Raw genomic sequence first — 25,828 nt, forward strand, 5'->3', positions numbered from 1 at the left:
TAAGGTTTCTTAAGGAAGCAAATCATTAACATACTTAATCTAGTAAATAAACCAACAATTGAATTAAATATTCATAAATTAATGCTTGTTTCCTTTGTAAATGTGTTTATCAAACTGCTTTATTTGAGATTACACAAGTACAGCAATGGAAATATTTAAGTAGTAGCCTCTTAAATGATGTTAGTTTACAGGTTCAAACTCAATCTAATAGGTACTACAGCATCACTTACTCCATTTATTCAGAAACATTTAAGTACATATGTTTAAATGTAGAAATTACTAGGAAAGAGATAGGTGACCCATCTGTTTTTCCATGCATGATTTTCTTCACCAGTCTAATAACTGGTTTAAAAAAAAATGAAGCAGAGTTTCTAGACAAACCTAAAGCCTATCAACAATGTAAAAATTTATGATCAAGACTGTTAAAATACTATAATATTGTTTGCTATCAATCCTTTGCTCCAGGAAACACAAATATACCCATATATATAGTTATTATTTGTTTCAACATCATTTGTTTAGAATTCAAGTACCTTGGCTATTTAAAATATAAATTAGGCCAGACTAATGCTTTAAAGGCAAGCAATGTATGTGTAACTAAAAATACTCAAAAAAGATGTATATTAAGAATTTAGGAGCCATGCAGAAATCCCAAGGGGTTCTAAATTAATAGTGTAGAAAATTAGGTCCCATGAAGCTACATTAAATTAAAAAACAATTAGTTTAGAAAAAAGCTGTAACTTCCTAAACATCTTGGTATACAAAAGACTAAGAAGAGTTTCCTCTTTATTGGCAAAGGAAAGAAACAAAATATCAGGAAGCTGGGTGAGGCCTAGAGTAACTGACAAGCGCATTTTTAACTCTGAGATTATCATATTATAGAAAATATCTTTATTCTCTACTTTAATATGTAGAGCAGTTAAATACCAAATGAAAAGGGGACATAGTTATAGATTGAGAAGGGATTGCTAAGGATTATCAGATAGTTTATAAGTTATATAAATAAATTAGAAAACAGGTGAAATAGATCTGAATAGAAACTAAAAGAAAACAGCATTAAATTTTATAGAGGAAAGGTAGAAATTATTTTCAGATAGCAATATATCTGAAAAACCTAGTAACTCATTTCAAAATGGAAGGAAAAAAATCCCCCTTCATAGTGGTAAGGAAAAGATAATTTATTCTTGTTTTATAAATAATATGCACTGCTTTCATGATAAAGCTATATAGCTCCAAGATCCAGTTTGACTTGGTACTGCAGGCTGACATCAAACTCCCAATCCTCCTGCCTTGGTGCTGCAGATGCAGATGTGCACCACCAAGCAGCACAGCCTCTTTTACTGATGAATAAAAAAGGAAAATGCATGTGATATTCTTGGATGAATGTCTCTTATTCTGGGGACCCCTAAGCACTGGTGGATTTTCTTTTCTTTCCTCATCTGTCCTTGTTCTCTGGGCTTGGGGAGAGAACTGACAGCAGCAGAAGTGGTTACCTTTTTAACTTTGCACGCTTCAATGTGTATTTTATTTGAAAAATAAAAAGCTTATAAACATGCTCTCTTTGCTTTTATGGCCAAATTCTGAAACCAAGAATAAAAATTTACACCACTACTATAAAAGTCAAAAGTCTATACATCCCATTACTCAATAATAAGCTTTAAACTGCATAAAAGCCAATGTTCAACTCCTAGTACATAGCTTCTATGTCACTATCAAGACATTGCAGTTGAGCCTTTCATTGCTTTTCACTTAAAGACTAATTCTAAGATGTGCCTGGTTAAATTAAACCAATTTCAATAGTCACAACAGTATCTGGTATAAGTAAGCTACAAATCTTGTACACATATAATTGGTGCAATATTCTCTGTAATTCATCCTCAACTTTGTATGCAACACTGGAAAAACAAACGGACATTCAGGTCACATAACATAACAAATGTCAAGGAACACAATAAACTGTGTCCCTGTTATTACAGTCGATATATTTTAATAAACAAAGGCAGTCACTGCACAGCATAGCTTTGCAGGTGTATTCATCACCAATGTGTAAACTGAGTAAGAACAGGACAGGCAGAGTCTAAAATTTTGAAACTAAGGTGGCAGAAGCAAGGAGAGAATGTGACAGGTGACCAGCCATGTCACATTCTAGAAATGGACTTTTGCTCACAATTTCCTAGCTCATTATTTGACTCTGGAAATATATTCTATATGAAGATTCATGCTTTCCTAAACATCACCAAAAGCCCCACAGACTCTGACATCAATGTTACTGTTCACCTAACACAATCTTTCCTTTATACACGAGGTGATTGAGGATCAGGTGTTTCATGTCACAATTGTGTAGTAAGGTTACAGTTAAATAACTGAGTTGGGATTAGTTGCAAACATGGCTCAGAACATTGGCTTTCTGTAATTTCAGTGCACATTTTCCACTATGTTATGGCACCCCTCACAGTCTCAGTGACACTTTCCCGAGGCTAACTTAAAAATGTCTTTGATAATCTGGGTGGACGCCAGTTATGGAGGCAGTCTGAAGCAACTAAAGTTAGGGGAATGCTTTAGATCAAAGGTCAAAATCCTATACTCATTTATTCCAAACAGATGCTAGTTTTGAAATTTTCCACCACAACAATTTCAGATAACATGTAGAAAATAAAAGACTGAGTACAACTGAAGTTAGGCATCAATAGGTCCAAGATTTATATAAAGGGTTTGGCTGAAGTACAAGGACTTTACCACAACTGGTACCTTAGAACATATGTAGTATAGTGCTGAATGAAAAACAATTTTGTCCTGTTCATTAATAGTATATATCAATTACTTATGACTTTCTAAAGGAAATAGGAACAAAGCTAAACTGCATCCACTATGTACATCAGAATTTGAAGGTAACAAGTCACATGGTTTTGGGTAAAAAGTTCCCGTCTGAATTTGGAAAAAGACAAGTTTCTATGGTACTTTATTAAATATAAATGAGTAAATCTACACCCAATTAAAATATGATCAAAATGCATTACTCTCACAAACAGTCTTTTATAATGGTATGGGTTTGTGTTTTGTTTTTTAATAGCAACTTGTGAGCCAAGAATGGCAGCACATGCCTTCAAACCCAACACTTGGGAACAAGGGAAGCAGAGGCAAGCAGATCTCTGTTTGAAGCCAGCCTGGTCTACATAGACCCTGTCTTAAAAACATAAATAAACAAATAATAAAGATAGCAATGTGTGGAATTAAAATTAAAGTGACCCAAGTGGTGCACAGCTTTAATCTAGGACTAAACAGGATGACACAGGCCAGCCTAAGTTTTCTCACAAGTTCCAGGTCAGCCTCTACTACATAGCAAGACTCCGAGGAAAGAGGAGAGTGAGGGAGAAGAACAGGGAGAAAGATAGGCAACTGACTGCTGTGCTTAAAAGAATCTTATCTTTAAAGAAAATTGGAGGAAATGTTACAATTATTAAGAATTTACGGCTTTAGATAAAAGTTTTACTAAGTCATATTAATTTGAAACTTATATCCATGATAAAAAGAGAAAGGTTATCAACTAAGTTTCACTATGAACCACAGTAGGAACAAGGACTTCAAAGCTTAGTGCTTTCTTATACAATGAACAAAAAGGCAAGTCAGTTAAAATGTCCAGTTTTAATGCTTTTTCATGAGTTATCCTGACTGTCTGCTGAAGCATAGGCTATGGTGACAGCTTAGGTAAAGAAACCTGAGTATACCCCTCTTATAAACAACCAAGCAAAAAAGTTACATCTCGAGTGATGTGAACTGTTATCAGCTATACAGCTAAAAGACAACCTGGAGAAAGCAAAGAATTACGCTTATGAAGTAGCTAAATGCACGGCGCCTGCCCGACTATCAGCTCACCTAATACATTCTAGAAGCACAGCCTGCGCATGAAAAATAATGAAGTACAGAGTTACAAGAAAGCGCTTCAAGCTGGACAGCTACTCATTAGTATTTATTTATCCTTTCTATACAGACTTGAGATAACAATGCATTTCTCTTACAATACGGTATAATTAGAAACAGTCCCTATGAGGTTATTGTTTCTACTTTATAAACAGTTAGTATGTAGAAATTATCATGGTATTTTAACTATTCTACTAACCTTGAAAGGAAAGAAAAAAGATGAGATTTAATGATGTTTTTATCTTGGCAAAGAGGAGACAAATGAGGAATACATAATTTATTAATGGTGGCCAAGAGCTAGCAAAAATTGGTATTCATCTGGAATAATAAACATACAATAGAATTCTTATTAGGCACACTAATAATCACATCCACTATCTTATTTGTTTTAATCCTAGCAACAATATCAAGATAACTACAATTATCCATTTTGCAGTGTGGAACAGAGGTCAAATAGGCATAACAAGATATTAAGAAGTTAATAAACTGAAAGGTTAAACATAAATTATGGTTTATTTGGCTTAAGACACCAATCCTGACTAAGAAGGGCTTACTGTATCTCAAGGAATCATTTTAAATAGCAAAATGAGTTAGCCCAGTATTGCAGCTGGCCTCTATATTTGTGGTTCTGGCACCCAATCATCCTTGGAATCCTAAGTATTTTTTTAAAAATTATAACTGTAAATAAATGATAAAAAAGTCCTTCATTAATGTTCCTGAGGAATATGATAACTATTTACATTGCACTTACATGGAATTTGAAATTATAAGTCACCTGCAGATGATTTAAAATATGAGAATATACTTATGCTCTATGTAAATACTATGCCACTGCATATTCATCCAGAGATTGAGGTATCTCGGAGGGTCCTGGAGCCAATCCTCTTTTCCACTGATGGATGACTATATATAGAATATTACAGAAGATGCTGTGGAATCTCACTTTGGTAATTTGCTGAGATATAGATTATAAATTCTAAGAGGTCTCTTTTAAGAGCTTCACAGTTCATGAAGTCATTCCTTGAGATCATTCTCTGTTTGGGTAGGTATTTTGTGTCTTCCTATATTCTGTAGAGCTTTGCATTTTGCATTTAAGTGAACAGGATGAGACTGTGAAGAACTGTTACATGTTAGAGATAGCCTCTATCATGGAATTCGCTTCATCCCTATCACTTGGATAATTAAGCCTATGAGGGATAACCAAAACTTTGACTACCATGTTAAGCACTATGACATGCCTCCAAAAAACAAAACAAAAACCAAACCCCCAAAACAACAACAACAACACTACTCTAAGATAGAAGTAGCGGGGATTCAATAGACACATGAATATACAGTATTAAAACTGTATACTGCTTTACAGTTTCACATGAACCATGACTCCAAGTCAGGTCCAGAAAAATCAATTATACATATGTAACATCTTTTTTTGTTTAGGCAATTTTAAAATTCAGACTAGCCCGGCAACCTATTCCAGAAAAGTGAACTATCCAACCTCTCATCTGTATTCTAATACTGCAGCTACCCTAGAGATCTCTAACAACTGCTACTTCCTCAGACTTGAGGTGTCACAGACATATCTCAGTGTGTTTCTCTACAGCACATCTGAAAGGAAGACTGCTCTATAATCCATGAGAATCATCTTAAGTGGCTAAGATATCAATATCATTTGACTCTTACAGACTCAACTGAGAAACAAAAAATGGTATTTCTCTTCACATACAACAGATGTATAAAAAGGACCACAATCAATTTTGTATAAAAATTATTTCATTCAACAAACCAAAAGTACCTTTCATAACACTAGTTGGTGCTCTGACAAGCAGTGTGGTAGATCTCTCTGTTCTCAGTGAGCTTCCCCCATGCAAGAACCTGTCTGTTCATAAAAGCTGAGAAATAACGAGCAGACCTCTAGCAAATAAACAGAGGCATCATGAGCCTGGACTCAGAATTTTGTACATTTAGCTTAATTAGGGTTAAATATTTTCTAAACTAGTACTAACAATAGTTTTTAAGCATATGTACACATATATAAAGTCTATCTATCTCTTTGGTTAAAAAAGGAACAAACTTCAAATGGAACCTACCTGAGCTTAACATCCAAGGGTTTAAAAATATTAATATGTACTGAACTTCTATTATAATATATTTACCTGTTATTATTATATTTATAAGTATAACAACTGTATTGGTAACAAATTTTTTTTGATATTTTCTTTATTTACATGTAAATTTCTCCTTTCCCAGTTTCCCCTCCAAAAAACAAAGAAACAAACAAAACAACAAAAACAAACCCCTGTTGCCTCCCCCTTCCCCATGCCTGCCACCCCGCCCTCTCCCACTTTCTGGCCCTGGCATTCCCCTACACTGGGGCACAGAACCTTCACAGGGCCGAGGTCCTCTCCTCCTATTGATGATCGAATTTGCAATCCTCTACTATGCACATGCTTCCTGAACAATCAGACCCCTCCATGTGCAGTCTTTGGTTGGTGGTTGAGACCCTGGATGCTCTGAGGGTACTAGTTAGTTCATATTGTTGTTCGTCTTAAGGGGCTGCAAACCCCTCAGCTCCATTGGTCCTTTCTCTAACTCCTTCACTGGGGACCCTGTACTCAGTTCGATGGTTGGCTGTGAGCCTCTACATCTGTGTTAGTCAGGTGCTGTCAGAGCCTCTCAGGAGATAGTTATATTTAGGCTGGCTTGCCCTTCCTTCAGTCTCTGCTCCATAGCAGAGACTGTAGTGGTAACAACTGTAGTGGTAACAAATTTTAAAACAAGACTCAGAAGTCAAATAGTCTTATTCTATTTACTGTATTTTAAAAGGTAATTTATATTAATAAATTTTCAGTTAAAATGAATGGAAACTCTCCTAAGTAAAGCCATCACTTCAAAGAAGACACAACTAACTTCAAAGTCTTGGTTAAAAAGTACTGTTCACACACTCCTAGACAGTTTTAGTAGTGGTCAGCCCATTGCAAACAAATGTAGTGGGACATTTACCAGCACCTGTGTGACAAGTGTCTGTTAGAGTAGCAATCAGAATTGTATCCAAGGTAGACAGTGCCCTTCCCACAAGCTCTGCTTTCTGTGAGACATTACACATTCTAGTTGGCATACATATATATGTATACATATATATTCCACATATATGTGACTCTCTTCAGTTTCCTCCTTCCATTCAGAAATATCTTTCTGGGGAAGGAAAGTTACAAAATGAAGAGTAGAACTAAATAAACTATATCTCCTACTTCTTGTCCACTTACTCAAAACTTTGGATGAAGCCAGAAGAAGTGTGTCCAGTACTATTCTGGTGGTCTGACTGCTATTTTTAAGCCCTTTCTTCCAGATTAACTGTACTTCTCTTCCTGAAGTAAAAGGAAAGACCACGATGCTGAAGGTAGTTATCCTCCAATGGCTATTAAGGCAGTGTTTGAAGCTAATTAAACACCTGTAATTTCTGAAAGAAAAGACATACAACAACAACAACAACAACAACAAAGACTCCTTCCTATGACTTACACAATTACAACTATTATGACTCTGTATAGAATTCAAAGATAATATGGGTCAAATTAAAAACTCTGAAATGGTAAAGAATGTACTACTGTCCAGGGACAACTAAGCTCTCAATATTTACATATTATGGAAGTATGGACCATATGTAACCAGGCACTCTCATAATACAGTCCAAGAGATTTAATTTTAAAAAATAAGATTTTTTTTTTAAGAACAAGAAGTGTCAAAAGGTGGAAATACACTTAATGAAAAAGAAAAACTTCTATGTCAGCTGGCCATTTGTGTCTCTAAGACTTACATCTAGTCATCTCACATTTGAGAATTATTTTATGAGTACAATTTTTGAAAATTTTTATGAGTTAAAAATCCTGGGGGAATATTTGAAATGTAAATAAATAACCAATAAAACAAACAATAAAAATGTCCTCACCTAACCAAAAGAAATTTATAATATAAACATAAAATAGGAATTCATGTTTCTGAATCTGTATGAATAAAAAATGTTAAAAAGGAAATAACCCATAAATGGTTAATTCTTACATTAAAAGTTGTGTGAGACAGGTTACATATTGCCTGGGGGAGGGGCCTGTGCCATGATGTGTGGGTGAGACAGGTTACATATTGCCTGGGGAGGGATATATGCCATGGTGTGTGAGTGAGATCAGAAGACAATGTCTCAGTATTGCTTTCTTCTTTCTCTATACTGACTTTACTATACTGAGAGGTAATTATAAATATGAAAATGCTTTACCATATTAAAACTATAAACTCATGAAAATCATAAAATTATTCTGGTTGTTCTCTAATGTAGGGTTATTCTGAATTATGTACTTTACTATCTTGTGATTCAACATTTTCTGTACCTTTTATGCATTTATTCATTGAACTTTGATTAATTAAGTATGCAAGTTTCTAATTGATCGTGGTTTATTACAAAGGAGCAAGGTAAGGATAATGAATAAATCAGCCATTCCTTTTACATGCTCATCATTATTTATCTAAGTTAATGTCTGTACTTGATAATATTTTACTTAAACCTCTTAGGTCTTTAATATTTGGAAATATGTATTCATTTGTATAGAAATCTGTAACAAAAAACTGAGGCTTGAAAATGCAGCAGAAAGAGACGCAGTAAGAGGGTAGCCTATTCTGACTGTCTTTCCATCAGTGTTGCAAAGCTTAATGTGGAATTTTCCTATAGGATTTAAGCCAGACAAAACAGTAGCAATGACAGTAATAATGTTCTTCAGTGTATACTGACCTTGAGACATAAAGATAAAAGAATATTTTTCACATCAAGTATGAAATATCACAGTTAAAAGACATCTATAAGGTTCCAGTTTGTAAATTTTATATCATGATCTTAAATGTGAACTCAGTATTACACCAATTAAAAGTATTTTCAATGATTTTTAAAAAAGCTAAACTTTGTGTGTGTGCCTACAATCTGTTTCTATGTAGGCTGGGTAATGTGTGTGGAGGATAAAAAGACACCACCATGTGAGTTCTGGGTATCCACGTTAGGTCGTCAGACTTGGCAGCAAGTGCCTTCACTCACTAAGCCATTTTGGCAGGCTCAAGGCTAAAACTGGTAAGAGTCTGACTAAATTGAGATTTGTTTTGGCTTCTTAGTTCAAAAAAATATTGAAATTAATATTATTCTGGATTTCCATTCATCTAACTATAATGTGAGTGCAAACTGATTTAATTTAAAGGCTCTTAGAAACTTAATTGTTTATATACATGGTTATGATGTGTACAGTTTCAGAATTTTCATCTTGCTGGTTTCCATTACTCAAATGCCAGGGAGACACAACTGAGAATAAAGAATCCCCAATGGTAATCATTCAGGGAAAAAAAACTATTCCTATTTTAATTATAGGAGTAAAGAACATGCAGAAATTTAGAATATAAATTTAAGCTATGTAAAAAGGTACAGTATTACAAAATGAAATTTAAAATATTGCTTTTTTGTAGACTTTTCTACTGGACACATACCATCACCTGTCCACCTGCCCACCTGAGATTCTATACTAGGACTGGCCATCTTGCTCTATTGGTCTGCCTTCTTTCTTCCAAAGGAGGGAAGCCATATACAGTCTTACCTAGGGATGATATCTATAAATCATATCAATTACCAGGATGCCTTGGTGAGTTAGGGCATCTCTCATAGGTGGAACACTTGCATAACAGGAACAAGTCTCTGAAATGCTACCCTCAAGTGGAGCTGGGTGACCACAGAAATACTTGTCTTCATAGATGACACTGAATGTAAATTAAACTACAAAACTAGAGTGTTTGTGATTGGCTATTTCACTTCCCTTCTAATTTTGATTTTCAATGTACATATGAAAATATGTATCAGTATTTTTTCTTTTGGTTCAATAATAGCCCACTTAATTGGAAGAACATTTTTTTTCTTTTTAGAGGTTAATGAAAATTATATTCACTTTTTCATATTTAAACATTGCTTCTATAAATCTGTGTGGGGATGCATCTTTATTTCTCATAGATAAAAATAACTGAATCATATCTTTACTGTGTTTAATCATTGTATAAAATACAAATCTATTTTCCAAAGTGTGTGTCCACTTTTATACTCTCATGGACAGCATAAAAACTTTCCAATTACACTACAATGTAATCAACTTCTGAGAAATGTCCTTCATTTACATTTATATTATATTGTATTACATCTTATTGTTTCATATCATATTTTATTGATTGTATTAGTGGTACTAGCTGGCCACAATAATGCTTATTCTATTTTTGAACTTCATTTTCCTAATGAGAAACAACATTAAACATTTTTTAACAATTAAAAAAAACTTGCTAGTTATACTGTCATAAATAAAGAAAGGAACTATTTACCTCATAAGACTCTCAACTGTGAATTCTTTCTCTATCCTTTAGGTAGCTGCAGAACAATAAAGCCCTTGTCTCTCCAGTTCTACACTTCCAACCAAGATGACAGCAGTACAAAGCAACAGAGCGGTTTTCATAGTTAAACTTTTCTCTGATAAAAGTAATGCTTTTTAAAAAGTAAAACTGGAAAACCAATTAGCACTTGAAAAGTTTTCACTGTGGCAGAGAAACAAAAAGGGGCAATTATACTGCTAAGGACTAAACTAAATAACAAGGAACTTTAAGAGCACAACAATAAAGCTTATAGATGACTGGGATGTTTTTAATCCTGTGGAAGAGATTTTAAGTAAATGTGATTCTACTTCTAAATTTCTTTTTACTAAAATGGCAAGCCATTGCCAAAATAATCAGAACATTTTTAAGATCAATTCTTAATAGGTTAAAGGCATGTCCATGAAACTGGTAAGACAGAAAGAAGCATCGTGGTTGACCACAGGAAAACTCAGCTGATGTCTTGCAAACCAAGAGTTTGGCACTTTCTCTTTGAGAAAGGCCTTATCAATAGCAGAGAACAAAACGGTTTTCCACTTTTCCTCCTTTATGCAAACCAGGTATGACAAGTGTGTTCTTCTAGTGTCTAGCAGAAGAGGTAGCTTGTGATGTTGGCCACGGGTTAGAAAGCAGTAGGTGTATGTCAAATTTGGTGTACTATTGTAGCTGTTCTTTTATAGTTATTATATTGACTTATATATTTTCAAAAGGATTACTGTATTAAAACTATCTTTGACATTTGCTTATTTTTAGGTCTAGCTATATATGTCTTGGATTGTGGCAACTTTCCAAAGAGCTGTCCTTTTGTGTTGTAGGATGGCCGTACTTAAAGAACATAGGAGATAATTATTATAGGAATGAAAACTTGGTAAACGCAGGAGGTAACTACAGACGTCAAACCATCAGTTAAAAAAAAAACCCTCTAAAATATTAAGCAAATTATCTCCAAAAATCTAATGTAAGTCCAATATAAGCCAAGTGTTTAGTGGAAGTTAAATACTCCTTATTCCTTTATTGATCAAAAGACATAGTAGTCATACATGATGATAACTACTACTGCTAATTCACCTTTGTAGGGCATTTGGTTTTTGCTGGTTTTACCACACTCAATATACTAGCAAAGTAGGACAAGAGAATTATTTGTCTGAAATTAAAAAAAAAATTCAATGCCAAAATATAAAACAAATTTGCTTATAAAACTCAGAGACAAAGATATCTTTTCTTCAATAACATTTAGAAAAATATATCTAAATTTATAATTATACAAATTCCATAATATTGAATAATTCATAACATTTTGATAGGGATACAATATATGACTATGTAAGTTAGCTAATAAATATGACTATCCAATAAACTTTGTAACTATTTCAGAAGTATATGGGAAAATAAGTAATAATAAAATGACTAGTAAAGACTCTGGATTATGTGCATAACTAATCTATGACAATTCATGGATTTTTATATAGTACAACTTAGATGATTCTGGAATAGAGAAAAATCCACGCAGTATCAAGTTATGCAAGTTTATTATGAAAAGAAATTTGACAAAATACCTTTAAGTGCTAAATACATATAAAACATTGAATGATATTCTTATTCTTTCTCCCACCCACTCTTTTTTCTTTAAACAATATTACATTACAGCCCAAAATTTCACAGAATATTTTTATTTTAAAAAAAAAGATGTTCTGCTAACAAATATGCAGATGATTTAGAGTAGAGCTCATGAACATTAAAACTACATTTAAATCTCACTTCGGATCTTAATGACAAACTGTGGGATACAAAGCTAGGATATATAAAAGCAAATTTATAATATATGATATGCTCTACACTTTGACTGATAAATATATTTTCCTGTATGTAAATAAAGTGATTATTTTGCTTTATCATGATGGTCAGAATAAACATTTTCTAAGGAAAGAGTGCTAACTTCCCTAACAATGGACACATGGATGGACTGACAGCAGTTACACAAACATTCCGGGGAAATGCAAAGAGGGAAATGCAAAGGACCACTTTCTCAATTAAGCTCTGACTAAGCCTCTTCTTCCTCATCACTACTGCTACTGTGAGTCAGAATCCATTCCCTGGAGGCCTGAATGTTCGTAAGCATGGTAAAGGAAAAAGAAGCATCAAGGTTAGTTAAGTAGCAGGAAAAGATGTTAGTTATGAAATGTTACAATGTTAGAGTAATTTTAAGGCAGAGTTTTTATCTGTGACTCATGTTGTAACTGTGGGTATAATACTTTTAACTTAACAGGCCTAAAAACAACTTACACATACAAACTCATGTCAGACATGGCTCTGTGTATCAATGAGGTATTCTAAGAATATATTGATTATTTTACTTCTTTATAAATCACCTAATTGGCTACTAGGAAGCACTGAAGTAATATCCTGCTTTTTAGATAGATAAAATGAATATATTTTATATTTAACTACAATGTATAAGCATATGTAATTTAGTCAAAACAGAACCTTTTTGTAGAAAATCAGAAAAAAAAAAAGGAGAAATATCAGAAGGTAGAATATAACAAACACTTTCTAAAGCACTGTTACTAAATCATTCAGGTGAAATCTTGGCAGGTTACATTTCTAGTTTTTGAGACAGGGTCTTATTACTGTAGGCTGACCTCAAACTTGCTATGTAGTTTAAGATGGCTTTAAAAATCTGACCATCCTGCTTCCACCTCCCACCTGCTAGATTACAGGCAGGTACCACCATGCCTGGTTTATGTAGTGCTCAAAATAAAACTTAGAGTTCTTGCTTGCTATAGAAAAACTCTATCCCTTTTATTTTGTATTTTATTACATTGTATTTTAAGAACTGTGCTAAAAATAGCAGTTTTATTTTAGAAAAGCACTATTCCTATCAGAACAGCAACTAACTTTGTAACATCTATAAACAAATAATACTAACTGTAAACACACCAAGACATCTTATGTATTCCTGTAAGTGTTCAAGTTACTAGCAGGTTTAACACTCTTGTTGAAAAAATGTATAAAGCTGACAAAGATTAGGAGATTCTATTTACTGAAGCAGAATCTTTAGCAGAGACTTGTCTACTAAAAGTAATATGTATCTTTAAATATGACAAATAAAAATTCATGGTTTTAAATTCCAAAGAAAGAAATTAAGGTGTGGGATAAACTTTCTTGCCACTGAAATCCAATTATCAATCATGAGAAACTTTGAATATAATCTGTTCCTGGATAATAAGGACAATATATTTCTAAATTCTCCTCACTACAAATTCCTATTTTGTAGCAAATGTATTAAAACAATACTTGAGAAATATTCTTATTTTTTAATTATGTTATGAAAACCATTCAACTTTCAGTATAGTAAAAAGTTACTTGTTAATCCTTCTCTAAAAAGGGCAGGCAGACACTGGGTAGAAATGCTTCAACTGGATTAGGCAGACATGACAACTACAACTTTTCTGTCTTTGAAGAATAATAAACTCTAAAAGTAGAGACTGCAAAACACATCCTTTACGTACAACCTCCCATGACATTACCAATTTTATCTCAATTTGCAAGTGTGTTTGCAATTTAATAAGATGGAAAAATCAAGGTAAAAGTTGTTTTACTATATACTGCACTTCTATGCTACAGTTATATTTTAATATATTGAACAGAAGATCCAGAGAAGATATAAAATACATTCAATGAAGTAATATATTTTACATGCAGTAGTAAAATAGTAAAAGTTTTAAATTTTATTCTGGTAATTTTAAACTTGAGAAGCTTCATGTTTCAATAGTTTATTATTATCATGAATATTCTTCAAACCTAAAAAATATTGACTCCTTAGTTTTCAAATATATGGCTTAATTTAATATTCTATACCAATCCCATAGAAACAACCTTACAATGGGATAACCTGGGATATGAGGTATTATTTTTACAATAATCTAAGTTTTAAAACTTGAGTTATCAAGCAACAAAGTTGTCTGAACTGACAAACCATTCTAGCCTCAGGCTATCTATTGTCCCCCAAATTGTATTTCCTTACGAGAAGATACTACATGAAATCTCACAAGGCTCTACACATACTAGTCTGAGCATCCTCAGAGAATGCCTAACACTCACAAATGATCAACACTGGCAGTGTTCTTGAGTTTTACTTCCCCTTCCTTCATGAATAAATTAGAAATGAAGATTATACTTAATATAAAAACTAGTAGTGGTATGAAAGGCGGAAGAAGAACCTCAAACAGAAACAACCTAAGTAGATAAGTATGTGCTATCAAGTTTAAAGGCCTTATAAGGCACACTGGCTTTGGCCAGATCTAGAATACCCAAAGCAGAACCAAGAATAGTCTATGGAAAGATTAGACTGACTGATGTTCGTAACACAAAGTCTTTTCTTTATATTCAAAATACTGAAACAGCTGCACAGAGTTTGTAAAAGTTTAAGACTAAAATCTACTGTTGGCTTTCACTTGCAAAGTCATGCATTAACAGTTTTCACATCAAACTTTTTGATGCCTGTAAAAAAGAAAAAAAAAATCTCATAGTAAATGAATGTACTAAGTAAATAAAAGTATAAATAAGGTTATATACAACAAATAAAAGCCTAATCTATTTTAAGATATTGTGTAACTATTTTAAAACACCCTGAGGTATGAGATCTGATTTCAGTTTGTAAGGCATTTCTTCACTTACCTGTAACATCTGATTTCCTGTACCATCGCGCAACCTGTAAGGTCTGATGACTCCATCTTCATTAAAGAACCTGGGAGGCCGTAAGCTTTCTACTTCAAAAGTCTCTGTAGCTCTAAAAACAAAAATAAGATTACATACATATAGACATGTATATATACAGAATATATAAATTCTTATATGTCTATAAACATACAAAGCTTAGTTTTTAAATTTGCACTTCTGGCTCAGGGAACATCAGGGAAGGCAAAACAGAAAGAATAATAAGAGCCAGAATTCAAGGCAGTCGACTGTGGGACGGCCTCTCCTAAAGATGGTTGTAAAAACAAGACTACAACAACGGCAGTATTAGTGGACATGTTAATGTGGAAGGGAACAATTTCTTAGGGTCCCCTCCTAGACAAAGAACTGGTGACTGCTGGGAGAAAGAAAATTAACCTCTCCAGTGATGAGCCCCCCTATTGGTTGTGCTCAGCCTTAAAACCATACACACACAAATAATGAGCAAGTTGTATTTATATTTATTTGCATATACACATAAATATGCATGTAAAAATATAATCAAAGCAAAAGTAGCTATCTCGAGAGTAGGGGACATGAGAGGAGCTTGTAGGGGAGCTGGGGAGGGCTAGAGGAAAGGAAGTAACATGGCTCTATATCAATTAAAAACATCCCCAATGAAGGAGCTAGAGAAAGGACCCAAGAAATAGAAATTTCATAGAAATCATCATTAGAACTGTTTTTCCATTTCAACATGTAATTCTAAAATATTTGTACATTTAGTATTGTTTGGGATACAATATATCTATATTTCCACAATTGAAATGTTACAATGAAATAAGGAATTTCAGTGTCTAGAAATCAAAAAAATAAAAAAATAAAAATAAAATGTTTATGATGTTTTTTTAATTTTCTTTATTTACATGTCATATGATTTCTCCTTTCTCAGTTTCACCTCCCCAAAACAAAAACAAAACAATAAGAACAAACCCCTGTTCCCTCCCCCTCCCCCTGCTCGCCACCCCACCCACTCCCACTTCCTGGCCCTGGCATTCCCCTACACTGGGGCATAGAACCTTCACAGTGCCAAGGTCCTCTCCTCACATTGATGACCAACTTGGCCATCCTCTGCTATACACATGCTGCTGGAGCCATGAGTCCCCCCATGTGTACTCTTTGGTTGGAGTTTTAGTCCCTGGGAGCTCTGAGGGTACTAGTTAGTTCATATTGTTGTTCATGCTAAGGGGCTGCAAACCCTTCAGCTCCTTGGGTCCTTTCTCTAGCTTCTTCATTGGGGACCCTGTACTCAGTCCAATGGATGGCTGTGAGCTTCTACTTCTGTATTAGTCTGGTACTGTCAAGAGCCTCTCCAGAGACAGCTATATCAGGCTCCTGTCAGCCAGTACTTGCTGATATCAACAATAGTGTCTGGATTTGATGATTGAATATGGGAAGGATTCCCACGTGGAGCAGACACACATGGTATGCACTCTCTGATAAGTGGATATTAGCCTAGAAGGTCGGAATACACAAAGTACAATCCACAAACCACAAGAAACTCAAGAAGAAGGAAGACCAAAGTGTGGATACTTTGTTCCTTCTTAAAAGGGGGAACAAAATACCCATGGAAGGATTTTCAGAGACAAACTATGGAGCAGAGACTGAAGGAAGGACAATCCAGAGACTGCTCCATAAACACTTTAAAACAGTATAACAACAACTACCAAATAATCTTAATAATAAAATAAAAAAATAAGACTAAAATAATCTTAGATAAATAAGAACACCATATAACATCTCAATTTTTAAATGCCTTTATAAAATAAATGATGTAAATTTCCTAGAAAAATTATTTAAAAAAAATCAGTTCATTTCCTTGGACTTTCTTTGTAATGATGACCAGAAGACAGATTTTGTTTTGTTTTGTTTTGTTTTGTTTTAAATGGGAGGTACACATGAAGCCAAAGCCCACATGGATGTTCAATGTCATATGCCATTAAGCAACTGTAACTTCAAACTTCAATGAGATACTACTTTATACCTAAAAGCTATTAAAAGCAGGCAGAGCAAGCACAGATGAGGAAGGCCAGAACCAGACAAAGTCATAAAATTCTATAAGGAAGGACATGAGGTAGAAAAGGCGCTGAGCCCTGCTCCTCACTGGTGACAAAGGTCTCTGCTTTGTGACTGTTCAATGACATGACCATCGTCATGCTGCTCTTGTCAGGACTATCTCATAGAGGAACAGGGAAAAGGCAGTGACTAGGTGAAGAGAGGGGCTTGTCTTATATGTGGACAGGAACCTTCCTCAGTCAATGATACTTGAAGGGAAACTATTCCCCTCATGTTGAAGTATAAACCAGTTAAACTACGGCTAGTATTCTGCTCATATTCTAATCTGAAATATTCTTTCATATTTTATAATCTGAGATTTAGCTAATTCTCCAACAGAATGAATACAGTATAATATATACATACCTTGTTTTAGATAGGGATGGAATGTTTGGGAAGGGGAAGCCTGATCCAATGAGTATTCTGTACTTTCCTCATTTGCTCCTTCTTTTCCCACACTCATCCAGCCTCAGTCTTTTACCTCTGTCCAATCAGCAACTACCTCCACCATCAAGTTCACAAACCTATGTTGATTGTCACCTACCCACCTGTGATGGTTTGTATATGCTTGGGCCAGGGAATGACACTATTAGGAGGTGTGGCCCTGTGTCACTGTGGGTGTGGGCTTTACGACCCTAGCCCTATCTGCCTGGAAATAAGTTTTCCACTAGCAGCCTTCAGATGAAGATGTAGAACTCTAAGCTCTGCCTGCATCATGCCTGCCTAGATGTGCCATGCTCCCATATGATGATAATGGACTAAACCTCTGAACCTATAAGCCAGCCCTAATTAAATGTTGTCCTTTACAAGACTTGCCTTGGTCATGGTATCTGTTCACAGTAGGAAAAGCCTAAGTAAGACACAATCTGAGATGAAAGGCTTTTCTGAGAAGGGAGTGTTGAGTATCCACTTTATACAAAGAACTAGGACACCTGTAGTACAGTGTTTAAAAGAAAGGGTGAAAAAATCCTGGGGAAAGTGGAATAATGGAAAAAAACACATACCATTTGTCCACAGAAAGTTGCATGTGTATGTTTTCAGTGGCATATGACTAACATAGTTTTATTTTATTTTTTCCCCCTCAAGACACAGTCTTACTGAAACTCACTATGTAGACCAGGGCAGCCTCAAACTCTCTGAGAACTACCTATGTCTACCTCCCAAGTACTGAGACTAAAGATGTATGGCAACATCTTTGACTGTGGTTAACAGTCTTAAAAAGTGAACAAAATTCAAATATTTATCTGCTGCTTAACAGGCAACCAAAGATGGTTTAGATGAAAAATGTCTCCCATAGTCTCATATATTTGAACACTTGGCCCTGAGCTGGTAGTACTAGTTTGTAGGGGAGGGGTCTGAGACTTTAGAGATGTGGAACACTTTGCAGGAAGTGCATCACTAGAGGTAGTCTTTCAGAGCTTCTAGACTTGCCACATGTCTAGTTCACATCTCTGTTCCTCCTGTGGGAATAAGTGTGAGCAGAACCTTCCCTTCTGTGTTGTTGCTGCCAGGCCCTCCCACCACTATAGACTGGACCTAGACAACCATTATAAACCAAAACAAACTCTTCTATAAATTACCTTTGGACATGGATATGACTAACAGAGGAATAAAAATGAAACTAATACAGTGATAGAAGTCACTCACAAAAGTCTCCATATTGTATGATTCCATTTACATATATTATCTAAAACAGGCAAACCCACACACACAAAGGAAATTGTGATGGCAAATGCTAAGGGGAGATGGAAATGGTGAGTGACTACTAATAAGCATAAGGATTCTTCTGGGGAAAGTGAAGGGGGAATTTGTTAGCGATGGCAGCAGCACAACACTAATACCTAGTATATGTGATGTACACTTCAAGTTGATGATTTTTATGCTATGTTCCCAGAATGTATAAGAATTACCACTCATCAATAAAAGATCAACACTCCAATTGAAAAAGTGAAAAGGGTTTAAAGGCAGTTTTTTTTTTTTTTTTTTTTTTTTTTTTTTTGCTATTGGAACTGTTTGATATCTTCACTATAGCTGTAGCTAATTAACCTACAAGAATGACAAAAACAAAAGCAAAACCATGCACAATTGGTAACAGACAAGTAAATTAGTATATCAAATTAGGAAAATCTGAATTAGATCAACAGACTCTGCCAATGTCCCTTTTGTCTCATCACATTGTAATTTCCCTTTTGTCTCATTACATTGTAATTTTCCAAAATGTCACTGTGGAAAATGGAAAAGGTCTCTATAATATCTGGATGGTGAATCCACAGAAGTCTAATGTTATAATCCCCAGAATGAGTGAATGTTCCTTTGTGGCAGAGTCTATATAGTGTAACTAAATTGAGGACTGCAAAGTAAAGGAATAGTACAGGTACACTCTTAAAAGGCACCAAAAGTGTCCTTCTAAGAGAGACCAGACACACAAAGGAGACAGGAATATGAAGATGAAAGTAGGAAGCAAAACTGCAGCTACAAAGCAAGGAATGCTACCAGACACTAGCACACTCAAGGGACAAATTCTCTCCAAATGGAATTGTGAGAAAAAGGTTCTCTCTCGTCACCAGGTCTATGGTAATTTACTACAGTGGCCAGAGGACATATAATGATGAAGTATGGGAGGGATCCCTTTACATTATTTCCTACCACTGCATATAAATGTACTATTAGCTTAATCACAAAATATCACTACCACCAAAACCATATGTTCAATGCTAGTCGTGGGAAGAGGGAAGAGTCACTGCATCCACAGAAGTTGCATTTTAATAAGAGACAGTAGATAAAATATATAGTATATTAAATATTGGCCTGAAAACAAAGACAGAACTAAAGAAAGGAAAGAAAATACAAAGTATCTCGAGTTAAAGTACAGGTAAAATAAAATTTTAGAGTGGTCCCAGAAGTGAGTCCTCCTTTCTCTTGAGCAGTAGTCCAAACTGTGATTGTCTCCTTCATAGCTGTTAAACACTGCTCTCTTGATTACCACCCACCTTCCTGATCATTCCTTTTTCTATCTCTTTTGCAGGGTCCTCTTTGCCTAACTCCTAAGTTTGTTCCCACTTCTCAAGTCCTCAGATATTTTTCTCTTTTCCATTTTTACTCTTAAGCACTCACAAACTCTGTTATAAACATGTTATGACAGACCTAGACTCAAACTTCAATGGAACCTTGGGACCTCTCTCTCCTAAACTCCAGACTCTCACACTAAATAACTTGGCTTTTCCATTTGGGTGTGTAACAGAAATTTAAAGCTTAATAAATTTACAAGACATCTTTCAATTCTGTTGTTCTCACCTCTTTCCTAGCATATTCACAGAGGAAAGAACATAAAGAATGGCGAGGCTTTAGCAAAGGAGGGTAAATCTAGCAGCTCTGTGACAAGTCTGCATAGCTTGCTCCATGGCTTGCTGCTTTCTAACGAAACTGTCATATACAGCATACACTGATGTTATGCAGCTGAGTCAGGGTTTAGCTGGCCAAAGCATTCCTGATACCAGCTGCTGGAAGCAGATGACAAAGAGAACTCTACACTGCTGAAGTCACCTAATGGCAGCAACTTAGAATGAAAATTAGTAAGCACACAATCTGTCATAGTGTTCACAATGAGAAGCCTGCAAACCAATAGCAGATGTATGTCAAGGCTTCAAAATGTTATTCTGTCAGTCATAAAGAGAATTTACCTTTTGATTCCCTGAAAGGTACTGCTGGCCATGTCTATGATGCCACCGGTTGGCCTTGCCACTGCTCCAACTAAACCTTTTCCAACACCTTTGAAGAAACCTGCTGCTCCTTCCTTTTGAGCACCTATAAAAAAATAACCAGCTCAAGCAATTGGACCAAATGAAAATGGAAGCTATGTGACAGCCAAAGCAACTACAACACTTGCCTTTAATTGGCTTTGTAACAATTCCTGTAATGCCACTTACAAAACCCTGTAGGAAAAGCACAATCGAAAAGTTATATTTCCATATGATGCTTGTAAGACCATTTTGCTTCAAACAACAATTGTAGAGTTCTTTCTTCCTATAGATCACAATGATTAACACATTTATTTCCTAGGTGTTTTATTTAAACAATATTTTTGGAGATTATGGGACTATTATATATGCCACATTACAATGGTCAGTAATAACTTAAGTAGACTTGTGTCTACTTCTTTACTAATACAATTGTGACTTAAAAGTGATTCCCCAATGTGTTTATAAGCCCAGGGAAGTCTTACAGAGACAAGGCCTTTTCCTCCTCGAGTGATACCCTCCCGAAGGCCAGCGGGCTGCTTATTCATTGCTTCTCTTCTCTTCTGCTGGTAGTCTTCATCCATTGTCATGGCAGCTACCCCTTTAGCCATAGCACTGGTGATTTTGGACGCGGCACCAGCTAGTCCACCTAACAGAGAATAAGTAGTATATTAAGCAATGGCTCAGCTGTCACTGGTTCTGGCAATGCTGCTGGGTTTCCTGCTGCTTACCAACAGCTCCGCCAACCAGTGCTTTCAATCCAAGTGCCATTCCCTCCACAAACTCCTCAGGACCCTGGATAGCCCCCTACAGTGACAAAAGGAGTGGTATTAAAGACATGGTGTGACAGCAACTGGAAGAACAGAGGAAAGGATGCCTGCAAAACCACAGCCCTCAGGTAATGTTAGGTCACTCAAAGTGTAACACATGGAACAGATCCAGACAAAGAAAGAAGTTTGCTCTCACTGTCAACTGTAGTGACAGAAGCATGCACAGCCTACAGTACTCAATCTTTTAGAAAACTAAAACTTAAAATTCTTATCATTTCTAATTTTTAAATCACAACATATAGAAAAATTAGTTCTATTTTGTTTTTGTTATGCATTTTATAAGTAGGGACACTCTAAATGTGCTCATGAAAAGTTGAAAAGATGTAAAATACTTTTCTATTCCCTTATTATTACATACTTATGTGCAAAACAAAATTACCATACACAGTGAACTTCCTTTCTCTACAACCTGAGCTGTACTTACTATTATTACAAATCAATGCTTAAAATCAGGGGTCATAAGAAAATCTTAAGTTGAAATTTTGAAAGAAAAAGTAGAAATTTCCCCTGTGGGTATCTCAAATGTACATGTTTACATGTGTAGCTCAAGTTAACAACTGAAATATAATATACATCAAGAAAATATAGCCCAGCAGTGGTGGCACATGCCTTTAATCCCAGCACTTGGGAGGCAGAAGCAGGTGGATTTCTAAGTTTGAGGCCAGCCTGGTCTACGGAGTGAGTTCCAGGACAGCCAGGGCTACACAGAGAAACCCTGTCTTGACCCCTCACCCTCCAAAAAACCCCATTATTTTACATTATTAAATAATACAAACAAATATTTTACCTGGTAAGGTTCATAAAAAAAAGCTTCTACTCCTTCTGAAAATTCTCTAATTAAGCCAAAGGGATTTCCCAAAACATCAAGTCCAAGAATGAGTACATACATTTGTTTAATAGCCTAAAAAGAAAATACATGTATCAATCAACATCACAAGACTACTATCCTTATAGATTACTTAGTATTCAGATCCAGTTTGCCAAGACTAACATTTTACTAGAGATTTCAAGACCCAAACCGTATCACTATTCTTTTTGTTTTTCATTTTATTTTATGTGTATGGTTGTTTGGCCTGTATATATGTTGGTGTGCCACATGCATGCAGTGCCCTTGGTTGCAAGAAGAAGGTGTCAGATCCTCTGGAACTGGAGGTACAGAAAGGTTTGAGCTGCATGAGGATCCTGAGACTCAAACCTCATTCTTTGAAGAACAGCAAGTACTGTCTAGCCCTTACCATAATTCTTCATTTAAAATATAATTATTAAAAATACATATTAGTGCAGGGGTGCATATTATGTGTGGGTAACTGTGGAAGGCAGAGTTCAACCTGCCTTGAGGTATCATTCTGAGAAACACTATGCTTCTTCCTTGAGACAGGGCCTAACTACCCTAGACTGACAGCACATAAACCCCAGTGATCTCGTCTCAGACCACTCAGTGCTGGGATTATTAGTATTTCCTAGCGTACTGGAAATTTTCACATGGGTTCTGGGGCGGAAATTCAAGTCACCAAGCTTGCAAGGCAAGCCCTCTTCATGACTAAGCTATTCCCCACAGCCTACTATACGTAGTTTTCGAAAAGCAACTTGGAAGAGATAAAACGAAACTAGATTCTAGAGTCTAGAATACAAAAAAGGTTTCCAGTGTTGCATTCCTTGTGAGTTACTACCATCTGCATCTTACAGATTTTTCCAGGATCACAAAGTACACAGAGAAAGCGGATACCTGCCCAGAACTCAAGTCTAAATCGTGAGATTTAGAAATCTTTCTAGACTTGACAAGATCCACAGAAACAAGGCAGGTAGCTGGCTCAACAGCTCCACAGTAAAAATATCTGTGTTCCTCATTGACTGATCATTTCAAGGAACAAAGTAGGATGAATTAAATTGTAATAAAAAGTTCATGTATTTATAATCTATACTTATTCAGAAAAAATTCTAATAGCATTTATTTTTATTGTTTTATTTTAAGAACAGGACAAAAAAAATTCAAATGGTGGTTGGACTTAAGTTCATGTGAGTAAATTTGAGGGCAGAGAAAAACCCAAGTTCAAAAATTCTGAAACTTGCTATTTGCTCTCCTGACAAATCTGTACTATACATGCATGGACAGATGTGGGACAGTGGACTATGCCACCAGACAGAAAAACTGGTAAGCAAAGTTTAGAACCCCAATAAAACTCATAGTTGAGAACAGCAGGTGTTGGGACTAGCTCCTATACAGATTCCTGTCCTGTAGCACATGACTACGACACCCCACTAAGAGGACCATGACAACTGGTCATATAGCATAGACCCTAGAGTTCTCCAGACTAACTAGGTATCTAGATAGGTCCCGAGTGTTTAGCCAATGAACATCCTTTTCTGGGCATCCCTTCCTGCAAGAGGTATTTAATCTCTGGTTCACCCTGAGTAAGTGTCATACCCATCCTCATCTGCCATGAATAAAGGAGTCCAGATGAGCAAGGACTGTGTCTCCTTCATCGAGGACTGTTGGGGGTTAGGTGGGAAGGCTTTCGTCATACAGAGCCTTACCTAAGTCTCCCACTGAAGGCCCCTCCACGATCCTGGCACACACTTGAAGCTAAGCTGGATTTCCCCACCCCGGGCTCATCACAGGCCTATTCCCATCTCCTTGCTCTTTCCAGCAGCGTCTGGTACACAAGAGGATAGGAGCCCCCATTCTCAACTCTTTGCAGTTCCTAGCTGTATCTGGGTGCACAGGAGTTTGAAACTCACAGCCTCTGTCTCAGCCCCCACCATTTCTCTCCTGGAGAAAAATGGGCTGGGACCCATTTTTTTGGGGTTTGCTTCCCCTGAGTGGTGGGCGTGATGGTATCACATGAGCCCAGCACCCCAGTGGCTAGGAAGAAATGCAGCTTAGTGCCCATGAATTTTGCCTCCCTTAGCAGTGTCCTGACACTCCAGAGGTCAGCAGAAAAGCAGACACAAGGTTTCACTAGCTTACAACTTACAACTTTCTCTTTGTAAGATAATCTCATACTAACCTGTTTGGAATAGTGTCTTATTACTTCAGACTGCAATTCAGATGTTGTATGGAACTGGTAGTTGAGTTCAAAAAAGGCAAGCCTGGAAAAACATATTAACATATATGTTTATGTATATATAAACATGTATGCCGTGGAGGGAGAAAAAAACGTTAGCCATTGATGACTTGGTTTTATTTTCTTTAGAATTTTCTTTTCCAAATCTCTCCCAATACATTTATCCTATGTAATTCTTAGCATATTCTAGTCAAAGAAATTCTCAAGAAAGCTGGTAAAATCTATAACTCTTATCCTATGAAGAAAACCACCAAAGACCAAGGGAAAGACATCAGTCATGAACCTGTAGAACTATTTCCCGACTTTGCCGTATAAAGGCCCATAAGAAAATGTTTTGATAAGCTGGGGTGCATGCAGGGGCTGCCTGGGAATAGGCAGTTGCTGCAGGTCTTCCTTCTGGGAAGCAGGGGTAGCAAATGATGTACTACCTGGACAGCTCTTTTTTTCAGACTATGAGAACAGGAATATATAGTTCCCCTTGTTTCGATTCTGTGCTCTTGTTTTTGACTGTTTCCTAGTTAGGTTCAGAGCTGACTCTGACTTTCATGCTGTTCTTAATAAGTAGGCTTGTTAAGACATGTTACCTGGGAAGGTCACTCTTTTGTAAAGTAGTCTCTACTTAGCCTCTTTGAATCATTGATAGCCATTAGCTTCTATTCTGCCTCACATTCACATAGAAATGAGTTTTGTCTGATTCTGGGAAGAGCCACTAGGTTGTTCGTGCTCATCTTGAACTCCTAAAACTCATCTTTCCACTTTAGCCTCTCGGTGCTGTGACTATCTGTGTGTCCCGTGGCACCTAGCCTAAAAACCACTGTTTGACTATAATACATTTAAAGCAATCCCTTCACTGCCCTGTCTAGTCACATACTATTCTAAAAGCCGCCTTCTTCTGGGCTTGAAAGCCTTACCTTCCTAACACCACACCTCTTAAGTATCCACTTCTTTTGAGAGATCTTTATTCAGGCCAGAGTTTCTAATGTATATAAAACCCAAATACCCATGGAAGGAGCTGCAGAGAGCAGGGACTGAAGGAAGGGCAAGCCAGTCTAAATATAGC

General features: G+C 35.9%; 1 protein-coding gene across 3 annotated transcripts in view; it reads right to left on the reverse strand.

Moving 5' to 3' along the window:
- The window catches only part of Vps13a (vacuolar protein sorting 13 homolog A), a 191,877-nt gene that overhangs the window by 5,800 nt on the left and 160,249 nt on the right, over window positions 1–25,828 (reverse strand). The window contains exons 62-69 of one of the 3 annotated variants that reach the window (XM_031389844.1): window positions 24,712–24,793; window positions 22,491–22,604; window positions 21,605–21,680; window positions 21,359–21,522; window positions 21,023–21,068; window positions 20,817–20,940; window positions 15,028–15,139; window positions 11,863–12,451 (exon numbers count right to left, since the gene is read on the reverse strand). In XM_031389844.1, coding sequence (XP_031245704.1) covers window positions 12,392–12,451; window positions 15,028–15,139; window positions 20,817–20,940; window positions 21,023–21,068; window positions 21,359–21,522; window positions 21,605–21,680; window positions 22,491–22,604; window positions 24,712–24,793 — 778 coding nt within the window. In that variant the 3' untranslated portion in view covers window positions 11,863–12,391. Of the gene's footprint in view, window positions 1–11,862; window positions 14,851–15,027; window positions 15,140–20,816; window positions 20,941–21,022; window positions 21,069–21,358; window positions 21,523–21,604; window positions 21,681–22,490; window positions 22,605–24,711; window positions 24,794–25,828 lie in introns of those variants that run through there. The other 2 variants (XM_031389845.1, XM_031389843.1) reach the window with 2 other exon arrangements.

This window comes from Mastomys coucha, unplaced genomic scaffold (genome assembly GCF_008632895.1).
Source record: "Mastomys coucha isolate ucsf_1 unplaced genomic scaffold, UCSF_Mcou_1 pScaffold21, whole genome shotgun sequence".
In the NCBI taxonomy this organism is placed as follows: Eukaryota; Metazoa; Chordata; class Mammalia; order Rodentia; family Muridae; genus Mastomys; species Mastomys coucha.